Source organism: Scomber japonicus, chromosome 4, assembly GCF_027409825.1.
Source record: "Scomber japonicus isolate fScoJap1 chromosome 4, fScoJap1.pri, whole genome shotgun sequence".
In the NCBI taxonomy this organism is placed as follows: Eukaryota; Metazoa; Chordata; class Actinopteri; order Scombriformes; family Scombridae; genus Scomber; species Scomber japonicus.
This window is the reverse complement of record NC_070581.1, coordinates 523,001-542,013: the sequence shown is the minus strand read 5'-3', so window position 1 is coordinate 542,013 and position 19,013 is coordinate 523,001. Positions and strand designations below refer to the sequence as shown.

The 19,013-nt window shown below is 41.2% G+C and overlaps 1 protein-coding gene across 2 annotated transcripts in view; it reads left to right on the top strand.

Moving 5' to 3' along the window:
* The window catches only part of vps13d (vacuolar protein sorting 13 homolog D), a 78,352-nt gene that overhangs the window by 25,826 nt on the left and 33,513 nt on the right, over positions 1-19,013 (top strand). For both annotated transcript variants that reach the window (XM_053317039.1, XM_053317038.1), the window contains exons 21-37: positions 548-1,588; positions 1,803-1,893; positions 2,039-2,165; positions 2,256-2,436; positions 2,640-2,822; positions 7,096-7,249; positions 7,345-7,561; positions 8,033-8,204; positions 10,644-10,759; positions 12,988-13,203; positions 13,314-13,618; positions 13,696-13,829; positions 14,285-14,440; positions 14,701-14,884; positions 16,824-16,898; positions 17,058-17,258; positions 17,670-17,759. In XM_053317039.1, coding sequence (XP_053173014.1) covers positions 548-1,588; positions 1,803-1,893; positions 2,039-2,165; positions 2,256-2,436; positions 2,640-2,822; positions 7,096-7,249; positions 7,345-7,561; positions 8,033-8,204; positions 10,644-10,759; positions 12,988-13,203; positions 13,314-13,618; positions 13,696-13,829; positions 14,285-14,440; positions 14,701-14,884; positions 16,824-16,898; positions 17,058-17,258; positions 17,670-17,759 — 3,643 coding nt within the window. The remainder of the gene's footprint in view (positions 1-547; positions 1,589-1,802; positions 1,894-2,038; positions 2,166-2,255; positions 2,437-2,639; positions 2,823-7,095; positions 7,250-7,344; positions 7,562-8,032; positions 8,205-10,643; positions 10,760-12,987; positions 13,204-13,313; positions 13,619-13,695; positions 13,830-14,284; positions 14,441-14,700; positions 14,885-16,823; positions 16,899-17,057; positions 17,259-17,669; positions 17,760-19,013) is intronic.

Here is a 19,013-nt window from a genome sequence, read left to right as displayed (position 1 = left end):
GACAAATGGGATACCAATTTACCACTTACCACATATTTATTGATTGAAAACAGTATCTACAGTACAACATTAAATTACGACATTTTTTCTGTTGTATGGTAATCTTGTGGAGGAATTAATACATGTCTTGTATATAGGCTTGTTTCAAATAAAGGCAAGTCTCTGAGTTAATATGACCCCACACACTATTTGACAATTTCCACTATGATTAATGTACATAACAAGTCAAAGTAACATAAAATATAGCATCCTTCTGACAACCAGCTTAGAACATGATCTTGGATTGTGGAGTTTAAAGACTGTGTATAACCATGGTAAACCTGTTACAAATTATTTTGGCTCCGTAGATCTCTTCTCAGCACAGTATAGACCGAACTTGATTGAAACCTCTTCTTTTTTTTTTCAACTAGTAGTACCAATTTTATCATCCTGCTTAAGTTGAAGTTCTACCCAGCTTCAGCTTGTGCAGACATCCAGGTGTGCAGGGCCTTTAAATCAAATTTTGACTGATTAATAATTGTATCAATATTTCACTGTCTGGTTATAGGTGTTCCTGTGCAAGCCTGTGTATGAACAAGTACTGCAGACACTGGACAATTTGTCCCTGATTGAGGAGCAACGGGCCACACCCAGCCAACCACCTACACCCCCACCACCAACTCCTTCCTCCACCAGACCACACCGCTTTCCTGACCCACAGGGAGGGCTGTTTGCAAGGGACCCTCCCCATATCAGCTTCTCCCACTCATCACTCTCCTCACCTTTGCCTCTGCAAGCTCACAAACCTGCTGTTGAGTCTTCTTCATTCACTCAGCTGAAAATCACCTTACACGTGGCAGAATTGCAGGTCCAGCTCAGTGCTGACCTGACCCAGGGGTCCCAGGGCTTAGTCAGTCTGCGCTTCCAAGACCTGGAGGGAGACTTTACCAAAGACCATCCGCACTTACTGGCAGTCCAGTTGGCTCTTCGCTCGCTGCTCATGGAGGACCTCCTGGAGCCAAACCCTGAGTCAAAATACAAACATCTGATGGTGTCCCGTGGAGCTCCCAAGCCCTCCACCTTTAGTCCAAAGGAGTACCTTTCCCAAAGCTGTCCATCAGCATCCAATGCCTTGTACCCAGAGATGCCCCGCTCACTGCCTGCCCACGTAGAGGAGGCTAAGAATGTCTTCCAGCTCTACCAGAGGCATCCAAGCACGCCTTCAGCTAGCAGTCGCAAATCCAAGAAAGACCCGGACTGTCCCAGCACTCCACCACCCTCCCCTACCCACCATACACCATCCACTCAGCCTCCGCCAGACTTTGATGACTCATTAGTTCATATCAATGTGTTGCTTGTGGACCAGAACCACCCAGAGTTCAAAACGCGCTACGGCAGTGTGGGACGAAGTGTGGATGTTGACTTTAACTGCCTGGACGTTTTAATCACACTACAGACCTGGGTGGTTATCCTTGATTTCTTTAGTATTGGCTCTACAGCCAATAATCATGCAGTGAAGCTGTCAACTATGTCACCTCAACCTGTGCCAGGACATCCTCTGTATGAGGAGGAGGCAACGGATGTCGTCAACACTAAAGTGGACCTTAAGGTAGGACCAACAACCGGGCTGTACAAATATTATAATTCAAGTTGGTATGCTGTAGTTACGTGTTCATTTACTGAAGCAGTAAATAACAATATGACAAAAAGTGTATTCAACAATCATTCTCGAGAGTCACTGACTCTACCTTTAAAACAAACCACAATAGTTAGTTTTTTCTTTTAAATGTCTCATGAATAAATCTGCTCTTTTTCATGCTTAGGTTCATTCATTGTCTCTTATACTAAACAAGAAAGTCAATGAGCTTGCGAGGGCTAGTGTGTCCAAATTATCTGCTCATCTGGAAATGTTGGGTAAGTACGAAAAACTTCAAATTCAGCCACCTTAGATAAAACAAACCCTTTGTACAAAATCATATTATTTTATTTGTAAAGGTTGACTCCTGTAACCACTCATAATCTGAGGCTGAATGTTATCACATTATGTCTAATGTTTCAGATGGTAACCTGGCATTGCAAGGCAGTTTAGGAAGTTTGTCCCTGAGTGACCTGACCCCACATGGAGATCTCTATCGCGAGCGCTTCACCACACGAGGAGGGGAGGCCCTCAATTTCAACATCCATAGGTATATATCACAGTGTTTCAACACAGAAATACTCTGCAAGATACTCTAAAACATGGGAGTATTGTCATCTTTGTATTCTTGTCCATTCAGATATGGCCAGCCTGATCCTTACCTGGAGCGGGAGTATGACATCAAGGTGTCCCTGCAGATGGCCTCAGTGCAGTATGTCCATACCCAACGCTTCCAGGCTGAGGTGGTGGCCTTCATTCAACACTTCACCCAGCTACAGGATGTCCTAGGCAGGCAGAGGGCTGCAATGGAGGGCCAGGCTGTAAGTACTGCTGATTATATCTATGATACATAAGCATGATGCTTTATTAAAAGTTAGCCCAACATAGTTTCTATAGATAGTTTCTTCTATGAGATCCACAGATATTCTCTTTGCTGTCAATCCATGTTACTTTCTCTCACTACCTTTCCTCTAAACCCTGTCCTCAATTATCTCTACCCTCTGTCTCCTGTTTCTCCCTGCAGGTGCGGGACCATCCTCAGCGGGCGTCGAGGGTTCTGCTGGATATCCAGGCAGGCGCCCCGGTTATTCTCATCCCGGAAAGCTCACGTTCACCAAGGGTCATTGTGGCGAACCTCGGCCAGCTGAGAGTGCAGAACTGCTTCTTGCCTGCTGGGGCTCATGGAACCTTCTCTCTGCAAGACAAGGTAGAGAAACTCACCATGGCACATGCCTTTTTCCCTTCTCTGGTGAGTCACACTACCTTTTCATCCATCCATGCATGCAATGAATACAGCACTGCCTGATGGTTTACTGGAAATTGTAATGTATTGTTCCATTACTAACTAAACCATGTCAACTTCTCTAATTGTCTTTAGTTGTGTTGCCATTAATTAGTCTAAATTTAAAGTTTTGGGTATTATCCTTGTTAGCAATCGTGTGTAGCATCAGATGAAAAGATTCAGCATAAATCCAGGGCCCTTTTACAAAAGGTTTAAACTGAAGTAAAGCTTCACTGTGCAGAATGATGTATGAGCAGAGTTTGACTGACAAATGAAAGTTTCTTAAATCTTCTTCTTAAATCAGAGGTTGCGTTGACATCAGATTTGTGTAGTCTGATTGAATCGAAGTCTGGTGTGTTTACCCCCTTGGTGAGATTCGTTTGGGTTGGTGTGAATGCAGGCGGAGACCTCTGGTGTGAACCAAGCGCACTCTGGTCCGCCTCATAGTAGGGCTGGGCGATATGGACCAAAAGTCATATCCCGATATATTTAGGCTGAATATCGATATACGATATATATCCCAATATTTTTATCGCAAAATGAGAGCAAATGTTTAGTCACAGTCAAAGCCAAATATGACATGTCACAATTAATTTGATTGAAACCAGCAGGATGAAATAATGCTCAGCTGTTCAAAGAACAATAAAATGTAAACATAAATACTGTATAACCACGGGAGCACCTTCTTTGAAATCAAAGCTCCATAAGGTGCACATTTAAATGAAAAATATAGCCCATCTTAAATAAAAATAGCCCATAAAATAAAATAAATATATTTATATGAGAAAAGCATCAACATTTTGACAACTATAAATGGCTTATTAAAATTTTATTTTATTAAAAGTAGTTGCGACTGGGTAGCTCCTATCTCGGGTACATGGTTTTCAGTAGCTTTTTAAATCTGACTTGTTCCACAGTTGCAACAGGGACCACATCTTTAGCAATGTGATAAGTGACCGCTTTAGTTATAGTACACCACTTGTCACTTTTCTTTTCATCCTTGTTGTTTTTTGTTTTTTTTTCCTTTTCTCCCCTCTTTATTCTGTTGTTCTTGTTCTGTCTTATTATGTATTGTATGTTGTATATGTACGGACGGGGTGATTGCTGTTATTTCGCTGTACTTCTGTTATAGTGACAAATAAAGCTCTATTCTATTCTATACGGTACACTGCGGGAAAATGAAGCTTGCAGTGAGCTTTGTTTCGGGGCTGGAGCTTTTGCGGGTTGTGGATGGCTTGCAGCTGGGGCTTCTGCAGCGCGCAGTTTCACACACTCTTCGTACTGCAGTTTGTGCCACTGTTTTAGGTGGTGAAAAAGATTTGTAGTGCTTCCACCCCTGGCTGTAACTTGTTTATGTCACTCCCTACATATAACATGATTTTGTTGCTCACCTGATACTTTGAATCCGAACCATCTCCATATTACTGAGCCACTACTTTTTCGTGACCTCCAACTCTCGCTGGATCGGTTCGCAGCCGAGTGTGAAGCGGCCGGGATGGGAATCAGCACCTCCAAATCCGAGGCCATGGTCCTCAACCTGAAAAGGGTGGAGTGCACTCTTCTAGTCGGGGATGAGATCCTGCCTCAAGTGGAGGAGTTCAAGTACCTCGGGGTCTTGTTCACGAGTGAGGGAAGGATGGAACGGGAGATCGACAGGCGGATCGGTGCGGCGTCTGCAGTAATGCGGACTCTGCACAGATCCGTCATGGTGAAGAGAGAGCTGAGCCGAAAGGCGAAGCTCTCGATTTACCAGTCGATCTTCGTTCCTACCCTCACCTATGGTCATGAGCTTTGGGTAGTGACCGAAAGAACAAGATCGCGGGTACAAGTGGCCGAAATGAGCTTCCTCCGTAGGGTGGCTGGGCTCTCCCTTAGAGATAGGGTGAGAAGCTCAGTTATCCAGAGGGAGCTCGGAGTAGACCCGCTGCTCCTCCACGTCGAGAGGAGCCAGATGAGGTGGTTCAGGCATCTAATCAGGATGCCTCCCGGACGCCTCCCTGGTGAGGTGTTCAGGGCAGGTCCCACCGGTAGGAGACCCCAGGGAAGACCCAGGACACGCTGGAGAGACTATGTCTCTCGGCTGGCCTGGGAACGCCTCGGGGTCCCCCTGGAAGAGCTGGACGAAGTGGCTGGGGAGAGGGAAGGCTGGGCTTCCCTGCTTAGGCTGCTGCCCCCGCGACCCGACCCCGGATAGGCAGAAGAAGATGGATGGATGGACTACTTTTTCTTTTACCAACCAATTCATCCTCCGCACGCTCCACAGACGTTGTTGCTTCCTCCAAGTTTGTTGAAAAGTGCCGGAGTGTCTGCTCCAGCCCCTCCCCCCTCCGTGCGTGAAAGAGGAGGGGCGAGGGCGCGGGGAGCAGTGCAGTGCAGAGAGCTCCGGGTCAGCAGCTTGTTTGGAGCAAGGATCACAGCGCAAATGAAAATACGAATTGAAATACGTATATCGATATATGCGATATGGCAATTCCATATCTCATTAAAAAATATATCGATACATCGCCCAGCCCTACCTCATAGAGGTGGTCTCAGTCTGCTTGTGAACTCTGGTACGGTTCATTACTGGTGTGAACCCCTACCGCACCAATCACCGGAACTTTATGCGTGTTGACATTAATGCACCATGACAACCACAGTTAAACTACGTTACACATTACTACATGTTGTTATTGGGGCATCGGTGACTCAGGATGTAGTAGCTGTACAATTACACTACAGATACTCTGGTTCAATATGAAACTAACTTTTCTATAGATAACTGCCAGAAGTACTTTTTGCTTCAGCTAGTCTCTTGCAGTGCCTGCTGGCCAGGTAAAAGGAGGGAGGAATCCGAAGTCAATGGATTCCTCCCAATAAAACACATTATAAAATAGGGTTTTCATCAATTGTGAATTACTGCAACCATGGACAGACAGTTACACAGCCCTTTAAAGAAATACGGCCCTGTTCATGCTGTCATTTGTTTGGTAATTAGTGTATTTTGGAAAAAGAACATGAGGTAAATGTTGTATTGGTCTTTCATTTGTATCTTTTGTTTTTCTGTGAAGAATTTTATACTGCATGCACATTCATACAAGGATCCATCTCATTACAAGGTACAATGGCATGCTCATGCTTTTGTGTGGAAAAGGGCTTGTCAGTATCACTTTCACTTTTAACGTACACCATATTTCAGCTTTTCAAAAATTAAAAGTATTTGACATTATTGTTGCCCAGCCCTGGTTTGCAGTTTGTCTGTTTGTAATTGGTTTGGTAAAGGGCTGTGCATTCAGTTGAACAGTTATTGCATCTATTGTATAAAAAAATATACCAACTTTTTAAGCTCCTTGATCATGTTTGTGTTAAATTACTAGAAGAGTCCTCTTCTGTGCATCAATACATTTGATGTTTCAGACGACAATGCTTTATAGAAGGTGCAACATTTTATGAGAACGTCTTTACATACATTTTTTGTTGATATTCACACCCATAGTTAATCACTTGAAAAAGGAAAGCATCAATTCATTCTTAAGACAGTTTAACTGCGTTATCCTGAATATTGAATCAGTTACATAAAAAAGTCTGAAAAAAAATGAAATTGGGTTAGAAATGTACAGCAGAAGATCATCTGCATATTGTGAATCCTTACGCCAATATGTGGCGATCAGTGAGATTGTTGACAAAAGTTGGTGTATTGTTTTGATACAGTTTGATCTTGAAATACCAGTGCTGCTTGAATTTCACTTTGCTGTCATTGAGAATGTTTTTGTTTTGGATCACAGTGTTCAGAAATGCAATATAATACTTCAAATAATTGTGCTCTAAAAAATTGTCTTAAGAGATCATGGAACAATGTCATTGAGTTATTATACCACCTCTATCGGCATTGAAATACTTGTTCTCTTACAGTCATAGGCACACCCATATGCCCCAGCCCTCCTGATCCATTACTGAGTTACATTACATTAGCATTGTCCACTACTATTAAAGAAGTTGAAAATACTTTTAAACGATAAGGGATTGGTAAGGGCTTTCCAATAGTAAAACAATATTTATCAAAACCATGTCATACCCCCTTGGTAAATTGTGTTGTTTTAGTTTGTGTGTCACAGTAAAAGCCTTGCCTACTGCCCCTTTCAAAATTGATTATTAATTGTATTAAATATTCTTTTATGTGTATGTAATAATCATTTCTTTTCTTGTCTGTTGGTAAAAGGAGCGTGTGCGGAATGCAGCGGGGAAGAATAGTGAGCAGGAGAAGCCTAGGACCTCTGCTTCCACCTCCAGCTCCTCGTCAGGGTTCACCCTTGGTAGGCCACAGGCCCCAGACACAGGGAGGGCCCCTGAAGAGGATGGCCCTCACAGCTTAGGTTAGCTTCACTGTTCATATTTCATAGTAGATAATTTAAGATCTTTTCAAATACAGTAGTTATTAGTGTCACATGTTCTGCTCTTTCCCCATTAGAAGACCATGTGTGTCTGTTGGACTGCATTGCTCTGGACCTACAGGAGATGGATATCTTTGCTGCAGAGCGTCTACCCTGTCAGCCCTGGGAGAGTGTCAGTAACCCTCCTGAATCCTCCGACCTGATCTTCCCTTCGTATTCTGTCCGTCGCACCGGAGCCAACCTGCTGAAAGACTGCTGCCGCCTCAAGCTAAAAGTGGAACGCAACCTGGACAAGTAACCACTTGCTTTATATTAGATTATTACAGTATAGTTTCCATATTTTTTTAAAATTGTGGTATAATTTTAAAAAGCTAAGTGCTACATATAAATGTCAAAAGAAGTTGATACATTTTTTAAAGATTGATCATGAAGGGGACAACATTATTCATGGGTGGACAGATTTATGTCATTTATGTATATTTATTTATTTTTTGTATTGGGTTTGGTATCACCTACAGTAGCTAAGGGGGCTTTCACACCACTAGTGTGAAAGCGCCCTAAGTATACAGGACATTATAGTATAGTATGGAATTTCTGTGCAGAAGATATGGAAAGGAGATAGAGCATAAGTTTGTGTGTTTTACCCTTTTTCTTCATAATTTTAGCTCTATTCTAATCCTTTAGCTCTCCCTGTGAGTGCACCTTCTGTCTATAATGTGGCCATACCTTCTTCAAACTCATTATTGTGTTCCTCAACATTGTCAGGGAGCTGAGCCATGCAGTGCCTGACATGTCAATACATGGCAGCCTGTCGTCAGTCCACTGCTGTCTGAACCTGGAGCACTACCAGCTGATCAGAGGGCTGCTGGAGAACAACTTGGGAGAGCCTATTGAAGAATTCCTGCGACCCTACAATCTGCAGGACCCAAGCACCTATGTGAGAAAGCAGGCACAAACACACACACTCTGGCCAACCATTTACATATCGACATTTTTGTAGCAAATGTAGTTTAGTTTTTTAATACCTGTTGGGTCATTTTATGCCCTTATCATAGCAACCATAGAAATGTGAAAGGAAATGAGGGGAGAGAGTTTTAGGGCCCTATTTTAACCTAACATAATTTTGGGTCATGTATGCGCAGGAGCAGAAAGTGCAAAAGGCCTGGATGGAGGTGAATATAGATCAGAGGGTATGGTCATTATTAAAGATGTAATAAACTATATTCAGCTTCACAAGATGTCAGTAAACAACTATTTTCTATGTAAAGACATAGTGGAGTAATTAAACCACACTCCCTCTGTGTGTGTTGTTATCCGAGCCTCTCTTTCTTTGTGTTGGTAGCCGGTCCTCTGCATCCATTTCCAAGATGGTAGACACATCACAAACGTTCTCAAATGACAGTAAAACATGACATCATGAGCTATGTTTTTTTTCCGCCCTACTTTGAGTAAATGACAGGTACATTTGTTTTGGTCAAATATTGCTATAATGTGACATCTAGTGGCTGAACAGCATGTACTGCAACTTTAGATAAGGTAAGGGTAAACTTTATTGGAAATTCAAAATTGACACAATAGTACGGAAGAGGATTAGGGCCACTGTGGGAAAAGAGTGAGTACTGACTTTTTTTCTCAGAATTTTGACTTGAATCTCAGAATTCTGAGTTAAAAGTCAGAATTCTCACTTTTTTTCCACAGTGGCCCTAATCCTCTTCCGTACAATAGTATTCTTGTAAGTGATATCAAATAAAATACTATATGCAACAAACAGTCTATAAATTCTATATATAATAAACAACCTGTAAATACTATATACAATAAATAATCTCTAAAATAATCTGCAGTGTTCCTGGGATTAAACAGTAATAGCATCCTCAGTCTTATTAGTGGGAGTGGGAGTGGGAGGAACTGGGAGATGTGCTGTTGTACAGTCTGAGGGACCCACAAACTGTTTGAGTCATGTGACTGTCACATAACAGTCAACATATTTCTGAAAAAGCTGAGCCAATCACAGTGAAGCATGGCATTACAAGCTCATCCAATGGAAATGTTTTTGTTCAGGAAATCTTATTGGTGTCTGAAGGTGCAGAGTGTCATGACGTGGACACACTTCTACAACCAGAAGCAGATAATGTGGGTTATTTTATCAGGTGATTTGTACAATGCTGGTTGAATTAAATAATAACAAGGTTTGGTGAAGCTGTGACGTGACTGCATGGAACTGACACTGTATCAGTTTTACTTCTACTTTATCTTACATTGTGAATGCTCACACCATCTATGACACATGAACAATAGTTCTAACCTATAAGTCTGGTGTGTGTAGAGGTGTTGTGTGATTATTCTGTAGCAGCTTGGCATTTTGTTTAGGCAATTCAGTGAAAGTAAACCCTGTGAATGGCACTGCGCTCTGGTGTGATGCTTAAATCAAACGTAGCAGTAGATTGATCAACATGGATGTCCTGCTGCAGCTTACATTAGGCAGCTATGGACAAAAGATACTGTAAGAATCATTTGATAACAGATCAATGCAGCTGACCTTCCTGATTTCAAAATTATGTTTTATGCCAATTTAATCATACCTTTTTAATCACATATTTTTAATTCAAATAGTTAATTTATGTTTTAAGCCTTAGTCAGTTATTGCTGCACATTTGTTGCAAATTTTAATTTGCTCTTGTTGATAAAACCACCAGATAGGCAGCAGGTTGATGTTGCGCTCTAAACAGATGTGGTCCTGAGACTCTCAGCACAAAGTCTAGGACCAAATTTACACCAAAATGCAACATCTGTCTTTGCATGAACCTCCCAGCTGTTTGTGCCTCTCCTTCCACCTGTGTGTTGTATGCTCTGTAGCACTAAAATAGCACACAGATGGGCAAAGCAAGTTTCGTGATCAAGAAAATACCAACACAGTGTAGTGCTGCTATCGCTGGTAGTTGTGCCTCCACAGAAATGGAGTCTGGAGAGTAAAATATAACAAAGGTCCACTGCCAGGATTGAACCGGCCTGCCAGTTTGGCCAACTAATGATGAGAGATATCATATAGATATGGTTTTGGTATGATTATGATGTAAATTACTTCAAATACTCCACACTCTACTTCTGTTTACTGTCTGTTAAATGCAGATTTGAGACTTTGCAGGGAGATTATTGCCTGTTATATTTTCAGTGCTGCCATTTCTAAAGACTACAGCCCAAATAGAGCTTCTAGTTCACAATATATTTAACACATGTATATACTCCAATGTAATCTAATACTAATACATATGTTATAATCTCTGTAGCTTGATCTATGATTCTTGTCTATTTTATGATACAGAGGTAATTCCACCTTGCGTACTAGTTTCCATACTGATGTTGTGTCTCTCTGCAGACGGTGTTAAGTGGGGATGTCTACACCAACTTGACATTCCTGGTGGACATGATGGATGTCAGTCTGGAGCTCCTGGACAAACCCAAAGCCAGTGAACACAAACACTCACTAGCAAGGTTGGCCTTTTCTGTCTTCATATAGCCATGGAAAAGCATTTAAAATACGTTATTTACATATGGTGGACTCTTGAAAGTAGTTGCACAAAATGTCAAATAATTGTTCAAAATAATCAATTCATTCTAAGTTTCCCACGGATGCTCACATGCCAGAAAGACTGAGTATTTCTGTGAGATGCAAATTACATTAATAACCTCAAAGCTCCTCCCAACATCTATTTCATGGCATAATGATACCTTGAATCTGACTGCTAAGAAGAGTATGTTAAAGGCAGTTGAGCTTTTAAAGATTAACCAGAGTATGGTGAATCACTGGTGTTAAGACCAGGCTAAAAACCAGGCTGATTCACCATACTCTCAGGTTGTAAGTGTCAGATCTGTTTTACCACTGACCACAGCCAGCAACACTGATGGGTTTGATTAGAAGTGAGCTCTACTCTACCTGAACCTAACCCAACAGTGTTGTTAAAACATACTGAAACACCCTGGGTACAGCAAGGTCAGAAGTTAGATATTCATATTTATAGGAAGTTTGTCTTAAAAGAGTCAGGTGTCCACATGAACAGTGAAAGAGGTTTCCTCACTCTAGTCATTCCTGCTGCTCATACTGGCTATTAAACATGTATTGGTAAAAAGGGTCATATTGCCGCCAATTGACAATTTCAAAAAGAATACTCACCTGTTGCTGAGAAATGGAAGCAGTTTTTCCTGCACTAATAGACATTTTTAATGGTGTCCTTGCACACGTTCACACTACACAGACATCAGCAAACAGACCTGTCATAGCTCTTATAAGATGATTAGGCTAATGATCTATGAGTCATATTTTAAAGGTGATGACCAAGAAGAGAAATGCTCCAGGCTTGGAACTACTTCTCACACACTGGGACAAAACAACTCAGAGGAAGTTTAGAATTGATGACGTTTGTTTGAGCTGAGGAAAGTCCAGCACTATTAACACTTATTGAGTTAAAACAATGATTTCATGTTTCTTGGAAGTTCAGTTCATAAGAAACACTCCGCAAACCTCTGCAAATACTGTATGTGATTACAGCTTCTTGAGGTTTGACTGTTGCCACACCGGTAAGTAGATTACATAAGAAGAACAGGAAGCAGGTAGAAAGAAAAAAGACACATGGAGCGCCTTGGTGGTCAAGTGGTTAGAGCGTATGCCATGTAACCACAGCGTCCCTGGTTTGAATCTGGCCAGGGACCTATGCTGCAGGTCATTCTCCTCTCTCTCTGTTTCCTGTTGGCCTCTCTGCCAAGTTACTATCTAAATAAAGGCAAAAAAATCCCAAAATACATATAAAAAACAAAACAAACAGGACACATGGTGACACAAACACACTGTAAATGTTTTAAAATAGCAGTCAGCTGCAGCTTTGCTCTGTTGTTGTCAACTTTAACACTGGTTTTGGTTGAGAGCAGCAGCAACTCCCATATTGATGAGATCTCAGGTCACATGACATATTTTTTTTTAAGTGGCAGAGGAGATGTCCTGAGGTTGGTATGGTTAAAGTCTGTAAAGTAAGAATAAATATGTGTTCTGAGTTTGACATACAACAGAAAAGTGTGTTGTTAACCACCCTGCCAAATATATAAAATTAGGCTTCAAAGTTGTGTAAAAATCAGTCTCTTTGTCTGCTCCCAAACGCTGTCAGCGTGCCCACCGATTTCGCTGAAACCCCGCCCCCTACCGAGTGTCACCTGTCAATCAAAGTCACCACCTCTACCCGAAACATGGACGCTACGTCTTAAGAGCTTTCTGCTGCTAACTCAGCTGTTAGCTCGGCAGCTAGCTCGGCGGCTAACTCAGCTAAGTGGCTAACTGTAGACTGTAGTAGTAGTAGTGTGTGCTGAATGTATTTATACCTCTACAGCAGCAGGGGCGGATTTATGGTTTTCAGACCCGCCCACTAAATCCTGAACACAGAAATCATGAAACACAGTTTGTGAAGCCTAGCTCCACAATTCAAATCTAAATGGTTGAAATGCTTTTTACACCTTTTTTAGAAATACATTTATGACCTATTTAATGTGTTTAGAAGAAAATGTCTGAATTCACTTTACACAGTCTTTAACAGCCCACAGCGAGTTCATCTCAAGTCTTTCACACACTCACTATAGACTGAATCAAAAGGAAAGGGAGTTAATGAACATTTATTGACGGTGTTTGGGGGAAAAAGTTCTTATTTTAGTTTTGTATCTGTTCCTCTCATGTTCAGGTTTGACTTCATGAAATCCAAGTTGCTCTTTGAGAGTTTCTCCAATGGATCCAAGTCGGTCAACCTGGTGTCTCACTCGCTGCTAGCATATGACACCAGGCCGAATAAAAGCACCGGTGGAGCAGACAGGGTCAGGCACAATGTCTTCGACTGCATCCTCCAGCCCTCCAAAACTGGCACAAACCGGGCATCACTGCAGCTGGAACTGCATTACAGGTATCACCGGGGAACTTTATAGCACATGGAACATTCCTAACATCAGCAGAAATAGTTAAAAATATGTTGGTAAATCATTAGTTTTGAAGTTTTGTTCCTACTTTCTGCAGATCCACACGTGATTCCTCCTGCTTCACCATGGTCCTCAACAACCTGAGGGTCTTTCTCATCTTCGACTGGCTGCAGCTGGTGCGTGACTTCCTGCGGATGCCGGTGGAGAAGCCATCGGGCGGCACAGAGACTCGTGAGCGCTGGCCCAGTAATACCAGCACTGACTCTGGCTCTGGTGCTACCGCATCCGCCACCACCACCACCACCACCATGCCAAAAACAGTCAAGAGCGGCGTGGTCACCAAGAGGTCCACAGTGCCGGTGACGCAGGAGCGCTACCTGGAGGTCAAGATCAACGTCACAGGTCAGAGAGGGATGATAGATCACTTTTTATATAACCTACTGAATGCAAACCTTGATATATCTTTTTTTGGTCTTCAGGCACAGAATTTGTGGTTGTGGAGGACTCATCGTGTCTGGATACCAACGCCATCATTCTAAAAGGCACCACGGTCCTCACCTACAAACCCCGTCTGCTGGACAGGCCCTTCTCTGGCAGCCTCGCTGGAATAGAGGTAACATCTCTAACTCTCTCTCAATACAACAGACCACTAGTTCCTTATTTGCATCCTCATTAAAGACTTAAATTTATGTTGCTTTAATACCTCCAAGAATTAAATGACTAATAACTAAGCTGCAGATTTTAATAAGTAATATTAAATAAAGGGTGTCTGAATTATTCAGCCTCTAGCTCAGTCACACAACATTTATGCTGTAACTGAATAAAACATACATATCATACAGGATCAGACTAATGAAATCCAAATCCTGGTACAACTCCAACACCTCCTTCTCCCCCCTCTCCCCTTCTTACCCTAACGTGACCCTAAAGGCCAAAACAGTATACTGTGAAGCTCAGTGCACAGTGATATATGGGATTGTAGATGAGTGCAACAACAAAAAGTCTACATCTTAATATTATTGTCTTTGATTCAGAAGTATCTTGTAAACCCCCCCCCCCCCCCCCCAGGTGTTTTCGTGTCGCCTGGGCAGCGAGCAGGAGACGGCGCTGTCCATCATCGACCCGGTCAATGTTCAGGTGGAGCTGTGTGGCAGCCCCACATACCAGAGCAGCTCAGGTCTACTGGACGCCTTCAACGTGGAGGACATCCCACCACTGCTGGAGGTCAGAATAAGATATGCAACATGTAACAGTCACTGTGCAGAAACTGAAGAATAGCATATAAATGAGCATCTACACTGTCTGTATCATCACATGTGAATGAATGTAGTCCACACCGGCACTTTGTAACAGAGGTTTTCTAATGTAAACTGCTAGGCTGACAGGTGATGTCACATGATTATTTTTCACAGGATAACTAGCACTCCCATTACTAGTTAAGTGAGGTTGTCATGGTAAATAGTTGGCATGTGATTCTTTGGCAGATCCAGTTTCCTGCTCTGGATATCCGGCTGTCCTACAACGACATCCAGCTCTTCTTGGCCATAGCAAAGTCCATCCCTACTGCCAGTACTCCACTGCAGCCTGACTCTGACACCTCTGCACCCAGCGCTGAGCCGGCCCCTACAGCTAAAGAGAGCTTCAGGCAGAAGACTCAGGCCCTCATAGGTATGTAAAGGCTGGTATATGAAGTGACGTTTAATGCTTTAAATGAAGCTGTGTCCTCCTACAAATCCAGAGACGTTTGGCACAAATATTACTGATGTCCTGAAAATGTAAAAAATTGTACGGTTGGATTCAGGCTGGACAATATATTGATATTATATCAATAGCGTGATATGGCATAAGTGTTGTTTTTACCTTGTTGAAAAGGCTGCATTACAGTAAAGAGCTGTTTTATTATTTGCCATTATCCACTTAATCATTATATCCACATTACTGATGATTATTAATCAGAAATCACAATCAATATTGAGGTATTGAAAAATATTGAGGATTTTGTCCATATCGCCCAGCCCTAGGTTGGATACATCCTGAATAGTTTGTTTTTAGTCATGTTAATAACGTTATCATTTTCGACCCCATTCAACCCTTTTTTATGTAATAAGCCAATAAGGTAATAACTTGCCAATAACATCATGCAATTCCTGAACCAAGAACGTAATAAGTTTTTGCCAATGACATAATAAGTTATTATGTTATTGACATAAAAAATGATTATGTTATCGGCTGTTATTACATCATCAGCTGCACGCATGTAATTCTGCTTAAAAAGTTGGTAAGGCAACTATACAGAGTTATAGTAGTAGTACTTCCTAGTGCTTAGGAAATAGTGCACTTGTGCTCCAGGCCTCACTAAGATTATATAGTAAGCTGCAGATTTTAACAGCAACAATCAAACATCATGTTGCTTTTCCACAGTTATAGATAATATCATTGCTATGTCTGTTTTTTTCCCCTCCAGCAATAAGATATTTACTCAGAAACACTCCAGAAATGTGTGTCACTGCAGCCTTATTGGGGAAAACAACAGCTGCAGGAAAGGCTCAGTGATGGTGGTTTAACATGCTTATGAAAAATATGCTGCCTGCAGTGCATTGAGAGATGGCTGCATCTACTTCCTGCAGCTCTGAAAAACAATCACAGTTCACCAAGGGAAAAAACAAACGGCAAAACAAACTCTTAAAAAAGTCCCTGCTTCATGCACAAAGTAAAGCTTGTTTATATGTATACTAACTGACAGCCTGTCACTGTGATTGTGTTACTGTGTTTGACTGTGCTGTCTGTACTCTGACAATTACTGTGCTCCTCCAGACCGTGACATGCCCCCCCCCCCCCGAGAAGCCTGAGGCCTCTTGTTAATAGATGAGGGTCAGATCTACTCAATTCACAGGCTCAGCCGCCAGCCATACACATGATGGAGTCTAAAAACCTGCTATGTCCAAGATATCATTTCTTTCTCAAGCCTTTAGAGGAGAAGACCTAATTGTTTTTGCTTATATTGATTATGTTTTTCTATCACTTTTACAAACCTCCAATAAAGATTTTCAGAGCTCTGATCTTATGCAGTTTAAAGCATTCACAGAAATAACTGATTTCTTCAGTCAACCTCAGTGAGTAGACAAATCTTAACAAATGGCAATTCTGTGCAAGCTTAAAAATACCCACAAATAACACACATTTCTAAATAACCAACGAACACTGACCCTGGTGATGGTTGTTCACTCACCTGAAGAATGCTCTCATGCTCAGCGCTGGCTTTCACACCAAAAATGTAAAATGTCACAAAATGAAGATGTTTGTCTCAGCCTTTTACCTGAAACTCAGTTTATTGGTTTCTTGTGTTTAAAATAGTGTCAACCAGTCAGCATGACAGACAAAAGCTAACAGTTTGATGTTGATTTTTACATTATCTTTCAGGGGAAAGCTCAAATAGAATATACAGTTTTCATTTGAATATTTCCATAACTCAATCAATGTTCAACCCCTCTGATGGTACTGCAACCAAAGTGCAGTGACAAGGGTGGACACTTTTAAGTGCTGTTATTGTGTTTGCTCATCACTGTTCTCACATCAGGTATTTATGAGGATTTGTTTGTTTCCATAGAGGGCCAGCTGACACATTTACAAGAACTTGGTTTCAAGAAAGATGACTGCAAAAGAGCCCTCATCCACTGTAAAGGTGAGTCTGGCCCAAACAAGTTCCCATCACATAAATGATACATTTTAGGGTAAAGATAAGTAGTGGTTATGGTTAGGTTAAGTCTCCAGGAAATGAATGTAAGTCGATGTTCAATGACCTGTGAAGTGATGTGAACAAGATTGTGTGTGTGTCCCTCAGGCCAGCTGGACCAGGCTGCCACATGGCTGCTGGAGAATGCTGAGAACATAGCGGGTCACCCGAGAGCCAGAAGTGACTCTGGTTCCAGCAGCCACTCAGCTCCTCTGTCTGGAGTAGAGGTGAAGGCAGAGAGTGTCTGCATCTGTTTCATAGATGATTGTCTGGACTGTGACATACCACTGGCTGAGCTCACCTTCTCCAGTAAGTCTCATTTAACATATGACCTACGAGTTATTTAACTGGCATTATAGTTATGAAAGATTAAGCAGTTTGCCTGTTGATTTTAAAACATATGGTATGTGTCCTACCTACAAAACATGTAACACATTGTCCCCAGTTTGGTTCCTGGATCTGTCTTTATCCCCCTCTCTCTTCCCCAGCTTTAGTTTAGTGTAGTTTAGTGTAATGCAGTGTGGAGTAGTATAATTAAGTGTAGAGTATTAGAAAAGACACTCCACTATTACTCATACTAATCATCCTTGAGGACAGTAAATGTAAGATGGCTAAGACTCATCACCACAGGTGAAGAGAAAAAATAATATACATTCAGGAAGTTGGTGATGAACATGTGTGTGGGTCTGATTGTGATGTTGAAAATGTGTGTAATTGCAGGGCTGTATGTGCTACAGCGCATTGGTTCTACACAGGAAGGCAACGCCAGTTTCACTCTGTCTGGAGACTACTACAACAGAGAGCTGTCAGGTAATAACATTTCCTTCAAACATATTGAATTCTATTTATTGTGCACTTCAATCAATCTTTCTGGCCATGAAGGGAATTTAGCTCAATGTTTGTTCAGACAACCCTTAGCAAAAAGTAGTATACTTGAAGTTCATTTTATTAAGTATAAGTATAGCAAGTATACTACGGACCATGTACCTGCAGTGTACTAAAAAGTATACTAATTTAATACCTCTTCGGACTAAATTGGAACATTTTTAAGTTTACTTTATAAGGTCATTTTAAGTTTACAAAAGTACACTTTCAAGTTTTCAACAAGTACACTCATCTATATACTGCTAGTGTACTAGGTTTATACTTCTAATCCACATTTTAGTTTATTGAAGTATACTTAAAGTATAGCACAAGTACACTCTTCTTCCATTGTACTAGTTCTATACTATATAAGTTTATAACAGGGGTAATACCTCAAAGCTAATGTGTTTTTATTCTGCTAAATGAAATGTAAGCACGAGTCAATGACTTGACCTTATTCTGTACTTGGATCAAGATATACTAAGTATTAGTACTTTGTGGCAGAAAGAAGTAAAAAGTATACTAAAGTACAAGTATAAGCTTTAGTATTAAAGTAGAAGTGTAAGTCTTAGTATTAATGTACTTAGTCTTAGACTTTTCTTTAGACTTGTCAGTATAAGCCAAGTATACTTCACTATACTATTCTTAAGTATATGAAATATAGTATATGAAAAGTATACTGCCTCAGTTTTAGTATAACTCTCTAATGGAACTCTCTCCCACCTGTCATTCCCACTTCAGACTCTGTCTCCACCTTTAAATCCCGCCTGAAAACGCTCCTATTCAGAGTGGCCTACTCTGTCTCCCATTAACTATGCAATCTTCATTCTTGTTTATTTATTATATTAATGCACTTTGAAGTCTTGTTCATATGTATTCTTCTTTATTCTTTATCTTTGCACTAAATGTCACCTGATTTATATTGTTTGATGTACTGTTGTTGTGTTATATGTGCCTTGTAAGGTGACCTTGAGTGCTTTGAAAGGCGCCTTTAAATAAAATGCATTATTATAAAATAAGTATACTGGTAGTACACTTGAATAAACTACTTTTTGCTAAGTGATATAAAACCTAAAATAAAATCTCTCTTCTCAATATTCAGATGTTGAATGGTGAGTTATGACGCCAGTTGTTAATGTGTTTTAAAAGAATAGATAAAAAACAGTTAACAGCTTTCTGATCATTATCAAGGTGTTCTAC